The sequence below is a fragment of the Acomys minous genome (genome assembly GCF_964271855.1).
Source record: "Acomys minous genome assembly, chromosome: 3".
NCBI classification, from domain to species: domain Eukaryota; kingdom Metazoa; phylum Chordata; class Mammalia; order Rodentia; family Muridae; genus Acomys; species Acomys minous.
Window position 1 is genome coordinate 52,653,885 of NC_140485.1, and position 19,583 is coordinate 52,673,467.

Here is a 19,583-nt window from a genome sequence, read left to right on the forward strand (position 1 = left end):
CTGCTCTTCCAGTTACATTGTATTAGTAGAAAGTGACCTCTCCTGCCTACTACAGTTACTAGATTAGCTACTACATCCAAGGGTATGCTGTTCCATTTAGACTTCGAAGGAATAAGAAAAGGAGACCCTGGTGCAGGCTGAGCCATGGACTGGACCTGGGGATTTCTGGCTCTGACACTGTCCTGCTGCTTCAGCGGGGTCATCTCCACATCTGTCTGTCTGACCTTCCAGTTATCAACAGAGAGTCACTTCACAGGACTGTGAAGATGAAGGTGCCATGGGGCTTTTGAGTCCTGTTACCTGATGTCACTCATGTCCTAGGAGTGGGGAGTGTCACTTATGTCCTCTCCAGCTTCTCATGGCAGCCTATGAGGAAGGTCAGATGGGTAATTTGCCTAAATCACAAAGCTGCATATAGCAGAGATGGTGGTGAGCTGGGTCACTGCATCTGAAGCCTGTGCCCTTTGCACTGACCTTGCCACTCTGGCCTGGCTTTTTAGTTCTCCAACCTGGGATTATGTAGAAGAGCTAGGTCCAAGTCAGAGACTCAAAGACAGACAAGTGAGCTGTTTTTGAAGGACTGTCCTCTCTCCTGTGTGCCCTAAGGCTCCATTTCTTTCCTTTGCCCCCCCCCCTGCCCCCACCCTTACCTGCTTCTACCTGTCCTAATGTTTTTGCCCTCTAGTCTGTCTGCTGAAGCAGGAGCACCAAAGCCTGAGGCTAGTTCTGTCCTTCTTCAGCATAACTGAAGAGAAGGCAGAATTCTCTTCAGCCGTGCCCTGGGATGGCAATGCCCATACACCATTTAAGTAGAAGCTCCTTTGGTCCAAGTGGAATTGGCTGCCCAGATTCCACCTAGAGCAGGGGAAAGTGACTGTGAGTGTTAAAAGCCATGACTCACCCTGGGCCTCCATCTGTACTCCATATCATCCTCCTTGGCTTTCATCACTCCCTAAAACTTCCCCTTCAAAGACTTTACAGGGGCAACTTAGCTCTTTATGGACATCGTCCCCAGTGATTCTTTGGATATATATAGGTGAAGAATGTGGAAATGCCTGTGGGGTGAACAAGCTGTACACACTCCCCAAGTGAAAGTCCAGATTCCATCCAGTGCAGAGGCGAGGCATGTTTCCACTTAAGTGGAGCAGCTAGCCGCTTTCCTGTACAGAGGGGAAAATGGAGCTGTTTGTTGCCTTGCGGAATTAACAGGGCTAAAGTTCCACGTCTTCAGTTTCATTACTCTGTGAGGTGTTTGCTGTTCTGTGGCAGGGGTGTTCCCTACCTAAGTGGGCACAGTGAGCCAAGAGCATGATCCTAGCACTCAAGCGGCTGAGGCAGGAGCATCACAAGTTTTAGGCCAGCTTTGGCTGCACGGTGAGACCCTGTCTCAAAGAACAAACTGGAAAGTAGACACAGGGAGCCTGAGCCGTGACTGGCACTGGACGGTCAGTGTGGTGTGTTAGATCTAAAATACACCATCTTGCCTCCACTAATGAGGGCTCAGAAAAACGCTCTGGCTTGTTAATAAGCTGAGACTTCCAAGGGGAAGAGTAACTAACCCTGAGTGAATGCCTGCCGTGTGCCGGGCTCTGTTCTGCTAAATCCATCCATTCACTCATCCAGCCCCGCTGCCAAAAAAAAAAAAAAAAAAAGGCTATAGTGGGTGAACATGGGAGGCTCAATCCCAGCTGGGTCTGAGACTGAGTTTGAGGACAGTTAAAGCTGTGGCCCACTGATTGATGAAGCATACTGAGGTGTCACTGACTATGGTGACATCAGAACACCCCCAGCATTCAACAGGAAGCTGCCAGGCATGGATACTGAACTTGCTGGAAAAGTGGCCAGCACTCTAATGAAACCTGCTTGGAGCCACTCCTTGGCTGGGCATCCCCAGAAACTGAGGGACGCGGCGCAGGACTCACATTTGCTGCCCACTTGTAGACTACTACAAGAGCAAGCAGTCAAAGAAGCACACCAGGACTAGCAAGGCTGCCTTCCTGCCATGCCAGCCTCTGTTGCCTTCTCCTGATGGAGCGTGATATCACGTCAATGGCCAGAGGAAATGTGTCCACAGGGGCCTGGTCCTGCTGTTCCAGACCAGGTAGCAACACTGATTCTGAAGCTGTGAGACAGAATGCTAAGTGACAAATTGTTTCTTTAAGTGTGCTCTACAAATCCTGGATCCAGATACCTGCGTTGTCCTCCAGACTCCAAAACCCTGGTGAGATGTGTTATTCCTATTGCATAGTGTGGTACCCAAATGTGAACAGGCATCTAGCACAGCCATTCTCGGTGTGTTGAGTTAGGCACCCTGAGCATCCCTGGGGTCTTCAAGGAGTTGAGAGGGTGAAATTACTTTCCCAGTAGTGTCCAGTCATTCTCTCCCTTTCCCATCCCTCCTTTCTCACAGTGAATGGCAGAGTTCTTCACAGCCTACACGAGATGACATCACCACTCTGCCAGCTAGTGGCATGTGTGCATATGTTTTACAGTTTCCTGTTTTAGTTTATAGCATAGTGAATAGTGATTTATACTTGTAAGTATGTGTTTGTATAAATATGTACATGTTAGTATATTCCATGTAAATTAAACTCCTTGGGGATTCTTGATACTTGTAAGACTATAAGACAATTTTGAGGCCAACAAGTTTGAGAACCTTTTGGTCTAGTAGCTAAGGCCACATCACCTTCTTTGTTATAGTTGTTTATTGGGGTTTTATAAGGCTCTTAGATTTAGTAACTATAGGACAGGGGTTTTACTTGTCCTAGGTAGGGAATCTGATGCAAGCAAGAATCAGGTGGCTTTTAGCCCTTCAGGGATTTATCCCAGGTTTAGAGAAACAGAATTCTCACACTGCAGTGGATTATGGCACAGGTCATATTCGGTCTTTGTTACTCAACAGACTTAACTACTAGCTTTATTGTGTTTTTCCTGGTCCTACTGGACAAGTTTCTTCTCCACTCAGGGTTGTGTAAACAATACTTTTACAGTAGTTTCTGACCCATAGAAGGTCATCAGGTATATTGGCTGATGCCACATCTCTGAGAGATCTCACTTGTGCCTACTGAGCAATGAAGTCCCCCACTCTGCTACCTCCTGAGAAGGGACTTCCTTAATATCTCACAGAGAGCTGACAAGATGGCTCAGTGCGGCAAGGTATGTATACTCAACACCAGACAGCCAGTTCAGTTCTTGGATCCCATACACTCAGTGTGATATGCGCACATGCATACATATACACTAAATCACAAGAACACCAAGAGGCTTTAAAAAATTCACAGAAAATGCAAAACTCCCATTTATATGCCCGCATATTTACCCGCCACATGCTTATTGATAATGTGCCACAAATAAAAACAGGATAAACTGCTGTCACCCTTTAGAAGGCAGTGAGCCAAAGGATCATTTCTTCAGGCTCACCGCTTTTGTAAAGCATACTTATTTTCGAGTTGGCCACTTTCTGCCCTGTAACACAGGCTTATTTACAATTAGAAGTATCTTCCTTAATCACTGGGCCTCTCTGTTACACGGGCCCTTTCTGTGAGCCCTGGGTGCGCCCCAGCAATGTGTTATGTTGTTTATATTGTTCTCATCCTTGTGTTCTGCTGAGGTTAGGTACTCAGCCCCTGGGCAGACCGGCTTTTCCCTGGGACTTTAGGAGCAGCTGAGGCTGGCTCTTCCCAGGATTGCATGGCAGACTTTGGGGGAAGCAGCATGATTGGCTTTCCTGGTCTCAACTTAACAAATGTTATGTGAAGAGCCTAGGGTCTGTGGACATCGGTACCATGCTGACCGACCAAGCACTGGCTTCACGCTTCGCTAAGTGCAGATTCTAAAACTGTGAGCCCATGGCTGAGTGGCTCCAGCCATTTCACAGTCAAGTGGGGGCGGCACAAGGAGAGTCACGGGTTGTTGTTTTTCAGTGCACTAGGAAATCCCACATAATGTGACCTAGAAATCTGATAATTGCTCTATAAATTGGTCATGCTGAGAAACCAAATCTGGTGAGTCAGGGAGAGAGGGTGAAGTGTTAGGAAGGCAACACCCGGTCAAGGCTGTGTGCTGTGCTTCTTCAGGTGAGTTCTACCCATGGGTAGCCATGGTTGAACAGGGGATGCGGGCATCCTCAGGCAGGAGCAGATTTTCCTAGCAGACCTTCAGGCCACGTTTGAGCTGTGTGCACCGGTAGAAAAACACTTTGTAGCGTGTCTGCCAGGAGGGTAAAGTTCAGGTCAGAAAGCCAAGGTCCAGAGACTCAGGATCTAGACTTTCTGTCCTTGTGTCCCCAGTTGGGAGTTGGAGCCAGTTGAGGATTGGTAGTGCCGTAAAGGTTTGTGGAAGGTAGTGCATTGGAGAGAACCTTTCCTTGCCTAGCTGGTCCCTCTGCACATGAGAGTCCCTGGTGGAACCTGCCTGTTCCTAGCTGTGAAAGGACAGGATGCTCTGACTCCTCACAGAGCTGGGTGAATGGTAAAGACCTCCTTTTATTCTTCTTCCAGAATCTCTCTGGCCCAAAATCCGTGTTCCCCTGAAAGTTGTGAGGACTGCAGAAAACAAGCTGAGCAATCGGTTCTTCCCTTACGATGAGATTGAGACAGAGGCTGTCCTGGCCATCGATGATGACATCATCATGCTGACCTCTGACGAGCTGCAGTTTGGTTATGAGGTGAGGCTCTCTTAGCAGTTCCTGGAAAGCCTAAGCATTTCGTTCTCTAGAGCTGTGATTGCTAAACTGCTCATCATATGCCTGAGAGTGGGCTATAAAATTAACTTTTAAGTCCTGGGGAAGATGACAACTGTAGCCTGTGTTGGGAACTGTCCTTCCCACTCTGCTGCCCTTCCCTTAAGGGCATGCTTATCCACGATCAGACCTGTGGCCTGAGAGGGAAAGTGAGAGCTCAGGTGGAGGTGAGCACAGTGAAAACAGACTCTGGGGGAGGTAAGCTTCATTGAGAAACAAAGGCTAGTTAAACCTTTGGGGAGTGTGTACAGGCTTTGGGGGTGAGTATACATCATTGGCCAGGGCCAAAGTGCTGGGAATGCCTTATTTAAATGAAGAGAAATTCCAGGTGCTTGCTGGATAAGACCTTGTAAAGACAGGAAGTTTAACCTATAACCTAGCCTCCAGGCTACATGACCACCTCAAGGGTGGCAGAGTTGGATGTTGTAAGGCTAACTGCGGCATATGCAGATCTAGAACAGAGAGCCTGCCGGTTTCAAGAAGAGATTTTCAAGATTTGGACACACCTTGATCTCACTCTCACTCTAGGCTGGCAACCCCAGGCACAAGGCCCCTCAGCCCTACAGGGAAGTCCCTACCCCGGGAGGTATTTTCTTTTCTTTCTTTTTTAAATTTATCATAATTTATTCTGATTATATCCTGAATGTTATCCCTGCCTTGTATCTTCCAGTTCCCACTCTTCCTCTTCTTCCCTATTTCCTCCCTCTAGACCTCTGACAGAAGGGGACCTCCTCCCCCACCTATGACGACAGCCTATCAGGTCTCATCAGGATAATCTGCATCCCCTTCTTCTGTGTGCCCGCAGGGCCTCCCCACCAGGAGGAAGTGATCAAATCCGGGGCACCAGAGTTCATGTCAGAGGCAGTCCCTGCTTCCCCTACAACCATGGAGAATGAGCTGTCCATTGGCTAGATCTGAACAGAGGGTCTAGGTTTATTGCATACACTGTACTTGTTTGCTACAACAGTTTGTGCAGGCCCCCATGGGTCCAGAATTACTGGTCTTGATGGTCTCCTTGTGGGGCTACTGAACCTTCTGTGTCCTTCTGTCCCCCCACTCTTCCATACCACGCTCAGCACTCCCAGAGGCAGCTGCATCTGTCCCAGCATCTGTCCTGTTCCCCCCGCTGGGTGGAGTTTTTCAGAGGACATCTATATTAGACTAATATCCACTTATAAGTTGAGTATAAACCATGCATGTCTCTCTGGGTCTAGGTTACCTCACTCAGGATGATCTTTTCTAGTTCCATCCATTTGTCTGAAATTTCAAGATTTTCTTGTTTTAATAGCTGAGTAGTATTCCATTATGTAAATGTACTAGTTTCTTTATCCATTCTTCAGTTGAGGGACATTTAGGTTGTTTCCAGATTCTGGCTGTTACAAATAGTGCTGCTATGAACATAGTTGAGCAAATGTCCTTGTTGTATGGTGGAGCATCTTTCTGGTATATGCCCAGGAGTGGATTAGCTGGGTCTTGCAGTAGTACTATTCCCAGTTTTCTGAGAAAGCACGAAATTGATTTCCAAAGTGGTTGTACAAGTTTGCGCTCCCACCAGCAATGGAGGAGTATTCCCCGGGGGACAGTTTCTGAAGTCTGTCTATAGCATTAAATAATCTAATGGGTGTTTCCAACTATAGCATTCCTCTGCCCCTTGGCCACCTGGCCCCCTAGTAGTAAAAGCTTGAGTAAGTCTAGACGTGGCAGCATTGGCAAGCATGAGGAAGGCACCCTCAGATGGCTTGCTCTCTGAGCTCTACATGAACAGACTGGTTGCCTGTTGCGTCACTGCTGCTTTGGGGCAGCTGATGGATTAGGCTGAGTTCAGGGGTTAAGCATGGAGCAGGAAAGGTCTCCCCAGGGGAAAGTGCCAGAGTTGAAGCCTGGCGCACAGCAGTGGGAGCTGATGAGGCCTGTCAGGGAGGATGTGTGTAAGATGCGTGCTGGCGGCAGCAGAGGCCCACATCTGACAAAGCCCAGTGGAGTGCACAAATCTCTCAGCTCCAGCTGACACAGGACAGTGCTGAGATTTATCCCATGGTCACACTGCCTTTGGGGGACAGGAACCATTTTCTTTGGTTTTCTCAAGATATATTGAATTTGGGGGGTTCTTAAGAAATGAAAAAATTAAGCCAGCCATGACAGTATGGGAAGAGGCGGGGAGGCAAAGGCAGGAGGAGCTCACAGTTTGGGACAGGCTTGATCTGCATAGCAAGTCAGGGGCAGGCAGAGCCACTCAGTGAGAACCTGTTTCAAAAGAAAGAAAAAGAAAGAAAGAAAGAAAGAAAGAAAGAAAGAAAGAAAGAAAGAAAGAAAGAAAAAGGAAGAAGAGGGAGAGAGAAAGAAAAGAGAGAAAATTTATCCAGTGTAGCCATAATTTTTGCAGATTTATTTGAGATTGATTTGAAGGGGAAGAAAGAGGAACCCATACACATATACTACCAAAAGTTAAAAACTATGCTATCCTCATTTTATGTTGCTTTTAAATATAGTCCCATTTGAGTATGAGAAAAAGCCACTGTAACATGGAATAACATGTGACACTCTGGTCAGGTTGTTCAGCCAGGGAGAAGCAGGGGAGTGTCTGTCAGAGCCTGTTGTTTGTTTGTTTTTCATCTTATAGATTTACTTTCATTCCTAGGAAGTGGCTTAGGTCATCATACCTAGGATATGAGTGGCATTTGCTGTGTCATGTGTGCTGGCCGGATTTATGTTACCTTGACACAAGCTAGAGTCATTTTTGGAAGAGGGAGCCCCCGCTGAGAAAATGTCCCACTAGATCGGCTCGTGTGCTTGCCTTTGGTGCATTTTCTTCATCAATGAATGATGTGAGAAGGCCCAGCTCATTTGTGGGATGTGCCATCCCCGGCCTCTTGGTCCTGTGTGCAGGCTGAGCAAGCCATGAGGAGCAAACCAGTAAGCAGTGCTCCTGCGGGCTGCCTCCTCCTGATGAGTTCCTGCCTCCAGGTTCCTTCCCTTTCTCCCCTGGATGATAGAGTACAAGCTGTAAAGTGAAATAAACGGTTTCCTCCGCAGCCTGCCCTTGGCCATGTGTTTAATCCCAGCAGGAGAAACTCTAACTAAGACACCATTTTCCTACTTCTGTAGAAAGAAAAGCTCTAGACAAGCCAGGGGAAGAAGAGAAGTAGTCTCTCTTTATTGGTACAACAGTTTGAAACTGTATCTCTTTGCTCAGGGTTTTTGTTGTTGTTTGTTTGTTTTGGTAAAAAACGAAGTGAATATTTAAGGATGTTGCCCAGGCAGACAAGATCTCTTTCAGCCTCGAGATGAAACCTGGGTCATAGCTTACTCCTCCATACAGTGGCAGTGACAGTTCCCCCTCCAGGGAGAATCTTGCTTGGTGCTTGCCACACGGACAGCTCAGGAAACACTTGGCAGAAGCCACGGCCGTGTCACCACCCTTCCTTTAGCTGCAGTCCTCATTGGGGCCCTACTGCGGCTCTCCTGTGGCCTAAGAGACTTGCCTGTTCTGCTCCTCAGGTTAGAGTATTTTTCTGGTGAGGATGCCCTGCTGAATATGAATTCAGAAGATGGAGACTGCTGCTTCTAAGCCCTGTCTTCCACTCCAAAGCCTACAGCTAATTTTCCTTTTAAAAAAAATTATTCACTTTATATCCTGATTGCAGACCCCTCCTTCTCTCCTCTGGGACCCACCTTCCCTCCCTCCCCTATTCCTCAGCAAAGAGGAGACGCCCCCACCAACCCACCCCAGGGCATCAAGTCAAGTCAGAACTGAGTGCATCCTCTTCCACTGAGGAAAGGTACGGCAGCCCCACCAGAGAGAAGGGATGAAAAAGCAGGCAATAGAATCCATGTCAGAGACAGCCTCTGCTCCCCTTACTGGGGGCCCACATGAGGACTAAGCTGCCCATTGGCTACATATGTGTAGGGAGCCTAGATCCAGTCCATGCATGGTCCTTGGTTGGTTGCTTACAGCCTCTGTATGACCCTCCTGGCTCCGGTTGACTCTGCTGGTCTTCGTGTAAAGTTCTTGTCCCCTTCAGGTTCTTCTGTCCTTTCCACCCACTCTTCCACAGGCTTCCTGTGCTCAACCTAATGTTTGGCTGTCAGTCTCAGCATCTGTTTTGGTCCATTGCTGGGTGGAGCCTCTCGGAGGACAACTACGCTAGACTCTGCAAGTACAGAAAAGAATTGTTACTAGTGTCAGGGGTTGGGTCTCTCATGGGGTGGGTCTCAGTTTGGGTCAGGCATTGGTTGGGCATTCTCTCAATCTCTGTTGTAACCTTAATCTCTGTACACCTCGTAGGCAGGGTAAACTTTAGGTTGAAGGTTTTGTGGGTGGGTTGGTGCTCCCCTCCCTCCACTAGAAATCCTGTCTGACTAGAAGGTGGCCTCTTCAGTCTCCATCCCCCCCAATCTATAATCACCCCTATATCCTCCCAGGAGCCTACCCTGTCATAGGTCTCCAGCTTGTCACAGTGATAACCCTGCCCTTGGTTGTTTTTTTTTTTTTCCTATGTGAGGTTCAAGTGACTTAATACCACTTCTAAAAAACTAGGAAGTCATTACCTCAGAGCTTTGCTGTTTAGTGCCCAGTTTTTCTTCTAGAATGTAGGCACCAGGGTGGGAACCATAGCTATCTTGTTCATTGACATGCTCTCCATGCCCAATCCAGTTCATTGAACTCAGCAGTTACTCTGTGATGTTTCTGATGGATAACTGATTCTCCTTGCTAGAGTGCATGCGCACAATAAAGCACAGACCCTTTAGCTTCTGCTCTGTGATGAGTCATAATCTGGATGCAATGGTGTGACGAAATAGAATTTGAAATGTTAAACATATGTGTTTTTACACATACATACACACACACACACACACACACACACACACACACACTGAAATACCTGAGGCAAATGGCTTTACACTATTCATTTATTTAGTTAGGTTTTGGTTTTGTTTCGTTTGTTTGGCTGCTTGGTTTGTTTTGTTTGATAATGTGATCTTATGTAGCCCATGCTGGCCTTAGACTCACTATGTGGTAGAGGATGACCTTAACTGTCTGTTGGTCCTCCTTCCTTCACCTCCCAGGTGAGGGGAATACAGGTATGCGCCACCAAGCTGGCTGAATGGCTTACAAGGATTCAGCTCCTGGCTCTAGAGACTCAAAGGTGGGTGCCAGATTGGCTTGCCTCTGGCAAGGATCTTATGATTGACGCTGCAATAGGAGGAGCATGTGCGAGAGAAGAGATCACATGTCAAAACAGAAAGTCAAAGATCAGTGCAGGGGTCAGGTCTTAAAACAGCTCATCACCACAGAGCACTGGGACCCACCAGAGTCCCTTTAATTCCTTCTGATGACTGTGCCCCATTGACCCCAGGACCTCCCACCAGGCCCTGTCTCTTAAAGGTCCCATATCACCTCTACATGTTAAACTGAGAGCCAGGACTCTACCATGTGAACCATTAGGGGACAGACCATACCCAAGCCATAGCAGCACCTGCCGTGTCACCCCACCATTCTTCCCACAGAATCTAACGTGGAGTAATAAGAACATGTGTCTGGAGAAATGCTTGTACACTGATATTCATAGAAGTTTTATTCAGTATAGTCAGAACCTGAAGGGAAACAAAGCCAGTGTCTGCCAGTCAGTCCAATGGAGAAGCAAGCAGCAGTATATCCTGCAGTAGGAACTGACTAAACAGTAAATAGCATTTGTTGGGGGAAGAGCTGAGAGGCATTGCAGTGCTTGGGATCAACCCCAAAGCCAGGCTAACACTCCTCCACGGAAGTATACCCCTAGCCCTCAGTAATAATAAGAATGAACTGCGGATACATGCAACAATGTGGATGTTTTTCAGAATACTTATGTTGGGTAAATGAAATGAGATTAAGAGAACAGTTTATTTATGAGTTTACATACATGAAATTCTAGAAAATGCAGTGTGGTGACAGATCAGTGGTTGCCCGACTCTGGTCCCCAGGGCAAAGGTTGCAGGCATGTGCAGCCAAGTGTGGTGGTGGTGGTGGTGGTGGTGGTGGTGGTGGTTTGTATGCAAGTGTTTAGGATCCAAACACTTGGGGTCCTGATGCTTCCAGAACAAGTGTTCTTACCTGCTGAGCCACAGCCAATCTGGCACCTGCCTTTGAGGCTCTAGAGCCAGGAACTGAGTTCTAAAATTTGAGTGGGAATACAATAGCCTTGCAAAAACAGAACCCTTTTGAGAAAATAACGAAGTTGCAGTATTTAGACTGAGACTTACTATAAAGCTACAACAATCAAGATACTGCCACTGACTCAATTTTAGATTTATAGGTCAGTGAAACAATTAAGAGTTGAGAAATGAGCCGTTGTTGTGTGAAGAATCCTGGGGAGACTAGAAACGTCTGTTCACCTTAGATGGGACTCTGATAAACCAAAGTAAGCATTCTATTCCATCTATCCTGGTGATCCAATGGATTTATTTATGATCACTTACAGTAGCCTGGGCAACTTCCCAGTACTACACTACTGAAGAAAATGTCAGTGCCCTGGTAACCATTAGCTGCCTATCTGTCGTTGGCAGACAAGGAGAGTGTACATGTAGAAGAGATCAGTCTCATTAAGAAGCCAAACTCTTCAAAAACTATACCCTCCTTGTGTTGTCCACCCGATGCTGGTCTTGCAGGGATGCAGAGTGCAAGAGCTGGGAGGCTTCCACCAACCAACACTTCAAAGGAATGCTTGGGAGGCCAAGTGCGGAAGGCTTGGTATTCCAACTGGCAGCTGCTAATAGGGCAACATAAGTAGCTGTGAGGATGATACTGAAATGTAAGTGGAGACTCAGGGGTGTTGAAGTTACCAGGGACACAGGACATCTGCCTAGGAAAGCCATGGGCAATAAGTGGGACTTACTGCCCAGGACAGGGCCCAGGAGGCTGCAGACAGCAAGAGTGGAGTTGGGAAGCTGACCACAGCGCATACCCTGCTGCCACATATCCAGGGGAGCAGATGAGGGATTGCAGAACACAGTGTTCACCCTTTTGCGTCCTGCTTTCATCCTTCCATCCTGCTGCCCATCTTTCTGCAATGGGAATGTTTATTCTGTGTCATTGTAACTCGCCGTTTGCTTTACAGCAAGCGGCTCATGGCTAAGAGTTTGCCCCGAGTCGCAGAGGAGACTCTGAACTTTTAAACAGTGTTGGAACTGTTTAGACTTTGGGGACTCCTGGAGGTGGAGTAAATAAGTTTTGTATTATGAGATGGCCATGAGCTTTTGGAGCCCTGAGACAGAGTATTACGGTTTGACCATGGAGAGGACCTGCAGGCTCTAGTGCAGACAGACGCTTGATTCCTAGCTGGAGATCCTGTTTGCAGGGGGGGGGGGGGGACGTAGGAAGAGGAAGTAGGCCACTTGGCATGTTCCCAAGGTGCTCCTGCTCTTGCTGTCTTTCTCAGCCCTTTGTTTCTCTGGCTGTGACATTTTACCTCAGCTCATGGAGTCACAAAACCATAGCTTGAAATCCCAGAAACTGTGAACCCAAAGTAAATCCTTCTCTCCTTACACTGTGCTTTCTGGCGTTGTTAGGTAACACAGGAGAATGAAAGACAGCTAGCTTTGAAGAGCTGTGAGTGCAGATGTCAGTCATTAGCAGACTATTAAGAAAACCTTATAAAAACTGATAAGAAACTTCATGGACAATTATAACTCACAGAATATGTTAAATCAAAGGAGTGTGTGTGTGTGTGTGTGTGTGTGTGTGTGTGTGTGTGTGTGTGTGTACACTTGGATAGTCAACACTGCACGTCTTCACTAATTCTCATCTTATTTGTGTATAGGGTTTCCTGGTAAACCAAGAACCCAGTTATCTATGTGGGTTTCTGGCTAGTAAGCTCCAGGGATCCCCTTGTCTGCATGTATTAATTCATTGCTCTCTGTTGGTGTAATGTGGCCAGTTCTCTCACACTCCTGCCGCTGTGACCTCCCATGATGGATGTAACCTGGACTTGTAAGCCAGATGAACCCCTTTCTCCCTTAAGCTGCTTTTGTCACCGAAACAGGAAAAAGAAACTAAGACAAGTGAAATACTGAGAATGTTCCTAAAATTATTTTATCACCCAGGAAAATTGCAACTTTAATGAGTAAAGATAGTTGAGAGGTGTCAACACTCAGGGGATGAAACTGTTTAGGAATGTTTGGAGCAGTTATTGCCAAAAGTGCTCTGCTGAGTGGCATGTGCAGGTGAAACAGAGGGAAAACATGGAGCCACAGCGAAGAAAGATCAAAGTAGAAACGACTTGTTACCGTATGAGCATATTCAGGGGGAGGAGGTCCCCCTCAGACACAGACTTAGGGGAGGGGAGGGGAGTAGTAGGGGGGAAGTGGGAGGAAGGGAGGAATGGGAGGATACATGGGATGGGCTAACAACTGAGATGTAATATGTATAAATTAATAAAAATGTATTAAAAAAAAAACAAAAAACAAAGTAGAAACGATGGAACTCAAGGTACACGGCCCTGAATTAAACGATGTACAGGCTTCATAGGAGAATGGAGGTTCAGAAAAGAACCACTGGGCCCAAGATCACCAGTAATTATCAATAGGGGCAACAGAAGGGGTAGGTTGAAAAAAACAAACAAAACAGAAAAAGAGTAGAGCCTTGGGGGACCTACCAGACCTGAGGGATAGTCACAAAGTATTTAAAAGTGCCATCCATTGGGGTTTCAGAAGGAGAAAAGTGGGGTAAAAATATCTGAAGAAATAGAGCTGACAGTTTCCAAAACTTAGGGACAGACCCAGGAGGCCCAGCATGCCACAGCAGGAGTTGTAGCTATTTATATACATTTGTCTATAAGTCACACAAGCTGAACACACCATAGAGGTGCTTCTGGGCTCAAGTGGGTCTCAGAAAGCAACATCTGAAAAGTGAGTGTGTTCATCCACACAGGCACATATACAGAAGAAGCCGCCCGCATAAAGATGTGCTTTGCTTGATCCTGCTTCTGTAGCGTGGACAGAGGCCTCATTGACGATGGTGGCTCCTCCTCCCCTTCCAGGTGTCACTCATGTCCTCTGCACCACCTTGCTTTCCCTGATGCAGTACCAGACTTTGTCAACTCTCTTGTGCTTATTTTGATAGGTTTGATAGGTTATGTAGCTTCTAGAGTTTGGAATCCTGCTTCTCGGTTGTTCTTGACACTGGCCATTTCTTTCTTTCTCCTGTCTTCCACACCAGAGGGTCTCCAGCTGTAGCCTAAGCTGGCCTCAGGCTCATGATGGTGCAGCCTCCACCTCCTGAGGGCTGACTCGCAGGTGTGTTCTGGAGCCTGCTTAGACTCCTTGTTCAGCCTGTTAATGGCCCGGTTCTCTCAGAGAATTGATCTGGCTCTGTTGGGCTTCCTCTTACGTTTTGTTTTGTGCTAACCACCGCTCCGCCTGGCTGGTTTCATACTTTGCATTAGTAAATTTGAATTGCTCTTCTTTTTCTTGTCTTTGGCTTGATAGAATAGCTCATTGGTCTTACTATTGACTTCCCCCCCCCCCCATATATGCGTTGAAATTTCTCTTTGATTGCTGTTTCAAATGTGTTCTGAAAGTTTTTTCTGGTGTGTGTGTGTGTGTGTGTATGTATACAGAGTACCATCTGGAGCAATCCTGTGACACAAGGGCCAGCAGCACACTAACTGGATGTTGAAGGGAGGGTACTCAGGTTATGTTATTAGAGTCAGAGCAGACTGAGGTGGCCCAGGGCCTGCTTTGTTCACAGTTCTGACAGCGCCTCTGCTCAGGTGTCACACGCAGACCTGGGTCCCAGAGTTGTATTAGTTTCACAAGTGAGTGGGCACGCTAAGGCAACTCATGCCAAAGAGCTGGGAGGCTTGACTGACTGACCATTGTAAAGGAAGCTTCATACCATGCCTAGGAGTTAGAGGACAGAGACTGTAGGCCAGGTCATAGAGCACACATGTCCCAAAGACCCAAGAAAGGGTTACAGAAGGTGAGTGATGGAGGCAGTCTCCCTGGACTACTAGCTTGGAAACTTTGTGTGAACTCTACAGTCCTTTTCCAAGAAGGAGTTTGTAGAGCCCTGCAGTGGTCTGTCTGCCCTTTGCTGAATCTTAGCACAAGGAGGTTCTATAAAACACACAGGGGGCTCCTCACACCAGGTGTGACCAGCCCTGGCCTCCCAGCTGATCAGGTGAGAGGCTCAGATCTCTGCGTGACATGTGCCCTGTCAGCTTTTCTAATTCTGCTCAGAAGAAGCACCATGAGAATGCGAAGGGACCTCAGAGGCCACCCTCCCCCTCCATGCCTTGCTGCCAAGGACCTGGAGAGCTGCAGAGAGGTCAGTTTACATCTTTAAGACGGTCAGTGCACACTGACCATGTAACACTTTGTGGTACAGAGGAGTAAGGACTGGGGCATGAGGCGGGGCCAGTTTTCCTTCCAGTCCTGTGATCCAAGTGCACAGACATTTGGGTCCAGTGCTAGAGGTAATCATTTCCTTGGAAGAAAGCACGGGTTGTTTGCCTGTCTTGGTCACTTTCCCTCTTGGAAGGCAAAGGGTCCTGGGAAACTTTCCTTTCCCGCTCCAGCCCTGAAGCAGGAGCTAGGAATGATCCTCCCTGGCCCTGCGTGTTTCTGACTTGTTTGACAAGCTCTGGTGAGCTACCAGATGGGAGATTCTTTTCAGCCTGGGATAATTTATTTATCTGTTTACGTATTCTACCAGGAAAGTATCTATTCAATTCCTGATACTCATTTGGGAGTGACTCCTGGGGGAACAGTAGCACTGTATAATGTTTGATTCCCCACCCCCCAAGTCTGTCTGCTTTTATTTCAGACACTAAAAAGCCGGGAAATAAAAAGCAACTTATTTCTACTCCCCTCCCCTGCCTCTAAGAGACAGTTTAAAACATGTGGTTGAAAATGAGCCGTGGAGACTTGGCCGAGTGTGCGGACCTGTGGATTTATTTTTCCTTTCATACTTTGATCCACATTTCCAACCATAAAAAATTATTAGTGGCACTTAAGTGTTGGACATTTTTCACCTGAGAGAGGTGAAATGCTCTTGGCTAATGATGTTGGCTATAAATACAGAGTTAGGGCTTCATGCGGGAGTGGGAAGGAACAGAGTGGCTGTGTGCTGTCAGGCGTGGGTATCCATGCTCCGCATCCATAGGTGGCAGAGACTGCTCAAGCCTCTTGGGTGCTAATAAATTGTGAGAGCTTATTTACATTATTTTTTTCACAGCTGCCCAAGGTAATGGCAAGTGTGTGTGTGTGTGTGTGTGTGTGTGTATCCAAAAACTCATGAAAGACAGCAAAGCGTCATGGCTCGCCCCATTCTTTTCTCATAGCGCCTTCTCCAAGTAGGTTCTCTTGATGCAGGGGTCATCTAGAGGAAGGCTCCAAAGTGAGCTGTGAGGTGGGCGTGGCAGCCTTGTTAACAGTAAATGCTAGGTTAGAGGCAGTAGAGAGTCAGCCGAGGGAGGGATGGACAGACTCCGAGGCTAATTGACGAGTCCCCTGGGAGGTATGTGCAAAAAGAAGTTGGTTCCAGGATAAATGTGTGGTGACAGAGACAGGAGACAGGAAAGCAAGTGGGACCCAGGTGGTAAAAGTCTGGAGGGCGAGTGCTGGAATGATGGAAGAGCCCAGGAGAAGGACAGGACCTGCGAGCCCAGAGCATGGACTTAGTAATGAGTGATGGAGGACCTGGCTAATTGAATTCATCAGATATGGTTTATGTTTTAAATAAAATTAGTAAAATACAGCCACCTATATGTACATTCAGGGACAGCAGGAGAGAGGATACAATCCTCAGTTCTAAGTAAATTCTGTTTGGTTTTTTTCCTCTACACGTTTTTTTTTTTTTCCGCCACTACAGATGGAAATGGTCCACCCTAGAATTAGATTCCATCGTCACTACCTTTAAAAGTGAAGTGATAATGTAAAAGCTAAAGTAAGATTTCTCTATCATGGTGTTGATCCACCCAGAGTGTCAGTCTGCCCAGGAGGGTCCTACAGATGCTGGATCTGGGCACAAGTGCAAAGTGAGTCTCAGGCTTACTTCTGTCAGATGTGTGGTCTTCTGCCTTCAGCTTTGAAAGCAACTGCTTACCTCCCTAGGAATGCCAGTCCTAGTCTGCAGGTGTGTCCAGCCAGGCTTGTTGGAGACCCAGGAGACTCTATCAAAAGATTTTTCTTTATGGCACATCCTACTGTGGGCTGTGGGCAGGCTCACCCTTTGAGTTATCTAGGGCCCTGTAAAACTCAGTTTTCAGATAGCTGAGACAAATACAGAGGAACCCATTGAAGGAATTGAAATAGGGCCCATTTCTTCCTAGCTGAATGTGACAGTCACCATCAAGAAACCGAGTGGCTGTGGTGTCTACCTTGTCCCATGCTCATATCAACAAGTTAAACAGAACAGTCTGGAAGTGATGAGGATAATAACACTCCTTGTGGAGGAGTAGGGGCTACAAGACCCTCCCCTGAGATTGCAGTCCCCAGTCTCTGCCCTAGCTGCCATTGTCTTGTGTATTAGAATATGCAGGAGGAGGTGGTGGTGGTGGCAGGAGGTGCCTGGGTAGGTGGGACTTCTCAGCATTGCAGCTGTTAGTGAGGTGTTCATGTTCCAGTATATAACCCCAGACGACTCCCAGCATGGCCTGGACAGAAGGTTTGTTCGGTCTGTTAACCAAATAGACCAGCTAGAACACTCAGGTGAGTGGACTTTTCTCTTCGGCCTCCCCAAGGAACTCACACAGCAAGGCCTGCACGGCAGTAGTTTATAATGTGGGTCCTGGAGATATCACAGGCTTTGGTGAGATAAGCACCTGTGATTTCCAGGCCTTGGCTCTTGGCTGTCTCACATTTCTGGGCTTTCTCTGGGTCTGGCCAGTAGCAATCAGTTGGATGGAGAACACTTATCATCTTCCTTGTGATGGTGACAGTTACAGGAGCCCATTATGGCTCCCTTTCCTGAGCCTGGACACAATATCAGTACTACTGAAAAGGACATCTGCCTGCCTGTCTGATGATCTGTCTGTCATCTCTGATTGTTAACTTTTCTTGAATGCCCTAAGAGTCCCTCTCACCCATACTTGTCTTCAACAGACAGAATGGCCCAGTGGTCCCACCTGAGGGACCTCACTTCCCCAGGCAGATGGGGAAGACAGTGATCAGAAGTGAGTGGTTGTTTTTGGATGATCTATCCTTTTTATAGTATCTCCAGCTCCTGGTGTACAGCCTGCAGACCTGTTTACCCTGTCTTATCCCCAGCTTGCATTGATTTATACCTGGAGGCCTCATGTGATAGGAGGGAAAACAGCTCCTGTGTGCCGCCAGGGCTGTGAGCACTGCTGAAAGAAGAACCAGAGGCAAGCCAGAAGCCAAGGAGGTGCTGAGAGACGCAGTGGCATGGCTTGACCTTGCCGAGCCCTTCTGAGGCACCCAGGCCCCACTGGAGAAAAAGTCAAACAAATATTAAGGGAAGGAAATGGAATATGTATGCTGAACATTGAAATAACAGCCAATCATTTGGAAAAGCACCCAGATGGGAATTAGAGTGGAGTGGCACTATCTTCCCACTGAGCAAATGAAAGCAAAGTTCAGAATGTGTTTACATAACCATTAATGGAACACTGGAGGGCTGTCCCTGTCCCAAGGAGAAGAGCCCACGCTTGTACTTCAGGTCTCCCTATCCAAGGTGTCTCCTCTCCACACATTCGTGTGGGAAAGCCATTTTAAATAGGCATTGCCTGTGTGATGCTTGAACAAGTTCCCCCACCCCATTGAGTGGGAGCTATCTGCAGTGATATACTGCAGTGAGCATATTCATGTGTCTGAGGGTTTCTGTCCCAAATCTGCCTGTTATCTCACTGAGATTGACCCACAGGAAACTCTGGCACTTCTGGACTTCAGAGCTTCAGACTCTGGCTGTGGTTCCCAGGTGGGAGAGACTTCCCTTCCAGGACCTCCTGTCTGCCTTGATAGTGATAAAGATGCTAAACCCCGGTGAGTGGGCAGGATGTGGTGCAGGGACTGGGGAGGTGAAAGCCACAGCACTAGGCCCTGAGCTGCCCAGATCCCCGTAAGGGAAGCCAGTGTCTAGAGCTCCCAGGAAAGCTACAGGGGGCTTCCCAAACATGAGGCTGTGCTATTCATTGTCAGAGCACACAACTCTAGCTTGCTGAGGTCTGGATGTAAAATAGGCTTGCGATCCCTGTCACACCCAGACACCATGTGAAGGAAGGAAGGAAGAAAACAGTGAAAGGCTCAAAGTGGCCCCTGCCCTTGAAGATGCCCCAACTGTGGGGGTAAATCTCTAGCAAGCAAGATGAGCGAGTGCACCTGCCTGATACCTACAGCTTACTTCACAGGTCATATGTAGTTCTCGCTGCCTGGAAGGTGGTGCCTAGGGTTCTCATTAATCATGGTTGCTGTGTATTCGCTATTGTCTGCTGGCTGGTTTAGATCAAGACTTGGCAACCTTTAAAAAGTAATATTTCCTGGTTCCCCACTAGCCTTTGGGTTGGGCTAAAGATGTGAGGGTTTGGGTGGGGTCATAATCACACATTGACACTCAGTTCTTAGAGGGCTCACAGGTGAACCAGCGACCACATGTGCAGCAGAGATGCCAGGCTTGATAAACAAACCTTGGCAGTAGGGTGGTCCTTCAGCCGGTCCTTTTGCGGTGCCTCTTTCAACCTCTCTCTGCCCAGACTCTCAACTCTTAGTAGTTATATGGTAAATACAGACTGGCTGGAGTTAAGGTTTGGACATTGAATTAATACCCTGGGAGTAGAATTATAAAGAGCTGTTGGAGTAAAATGTCTCCATCATCCCTGTGCAGTAGACTGTTGGTCTTCTACCTTTG

The 19,583-nt window shown here is 47.4% G+C and overlaps 1 protein-coding gene across 1 annotated transcript in view; it reads left to right on the forward strand.

Moving 5' to 3' along the window:
• EXT2 (exostosin glycosyltransferase 2) overlaps positions 1-19,583 on the forward strand; it is a gene marked incomplete at its 5' end in the record, with an annotated part of 122,687 nt that overhangs the window by 82,534 nt on the left and 20,570 nt on the right. Inside the window, one exon of the mRNA XM_084776405.1 lies at positions 4,500-4,666. Within this exon, the coding sequence (XP_084632531.1) occupies positions 4,500-4,666 (167 nt within the window). The remainder of the gene's footprint in view (positions 1-4,499; positions 4,667-19,583) is intronic.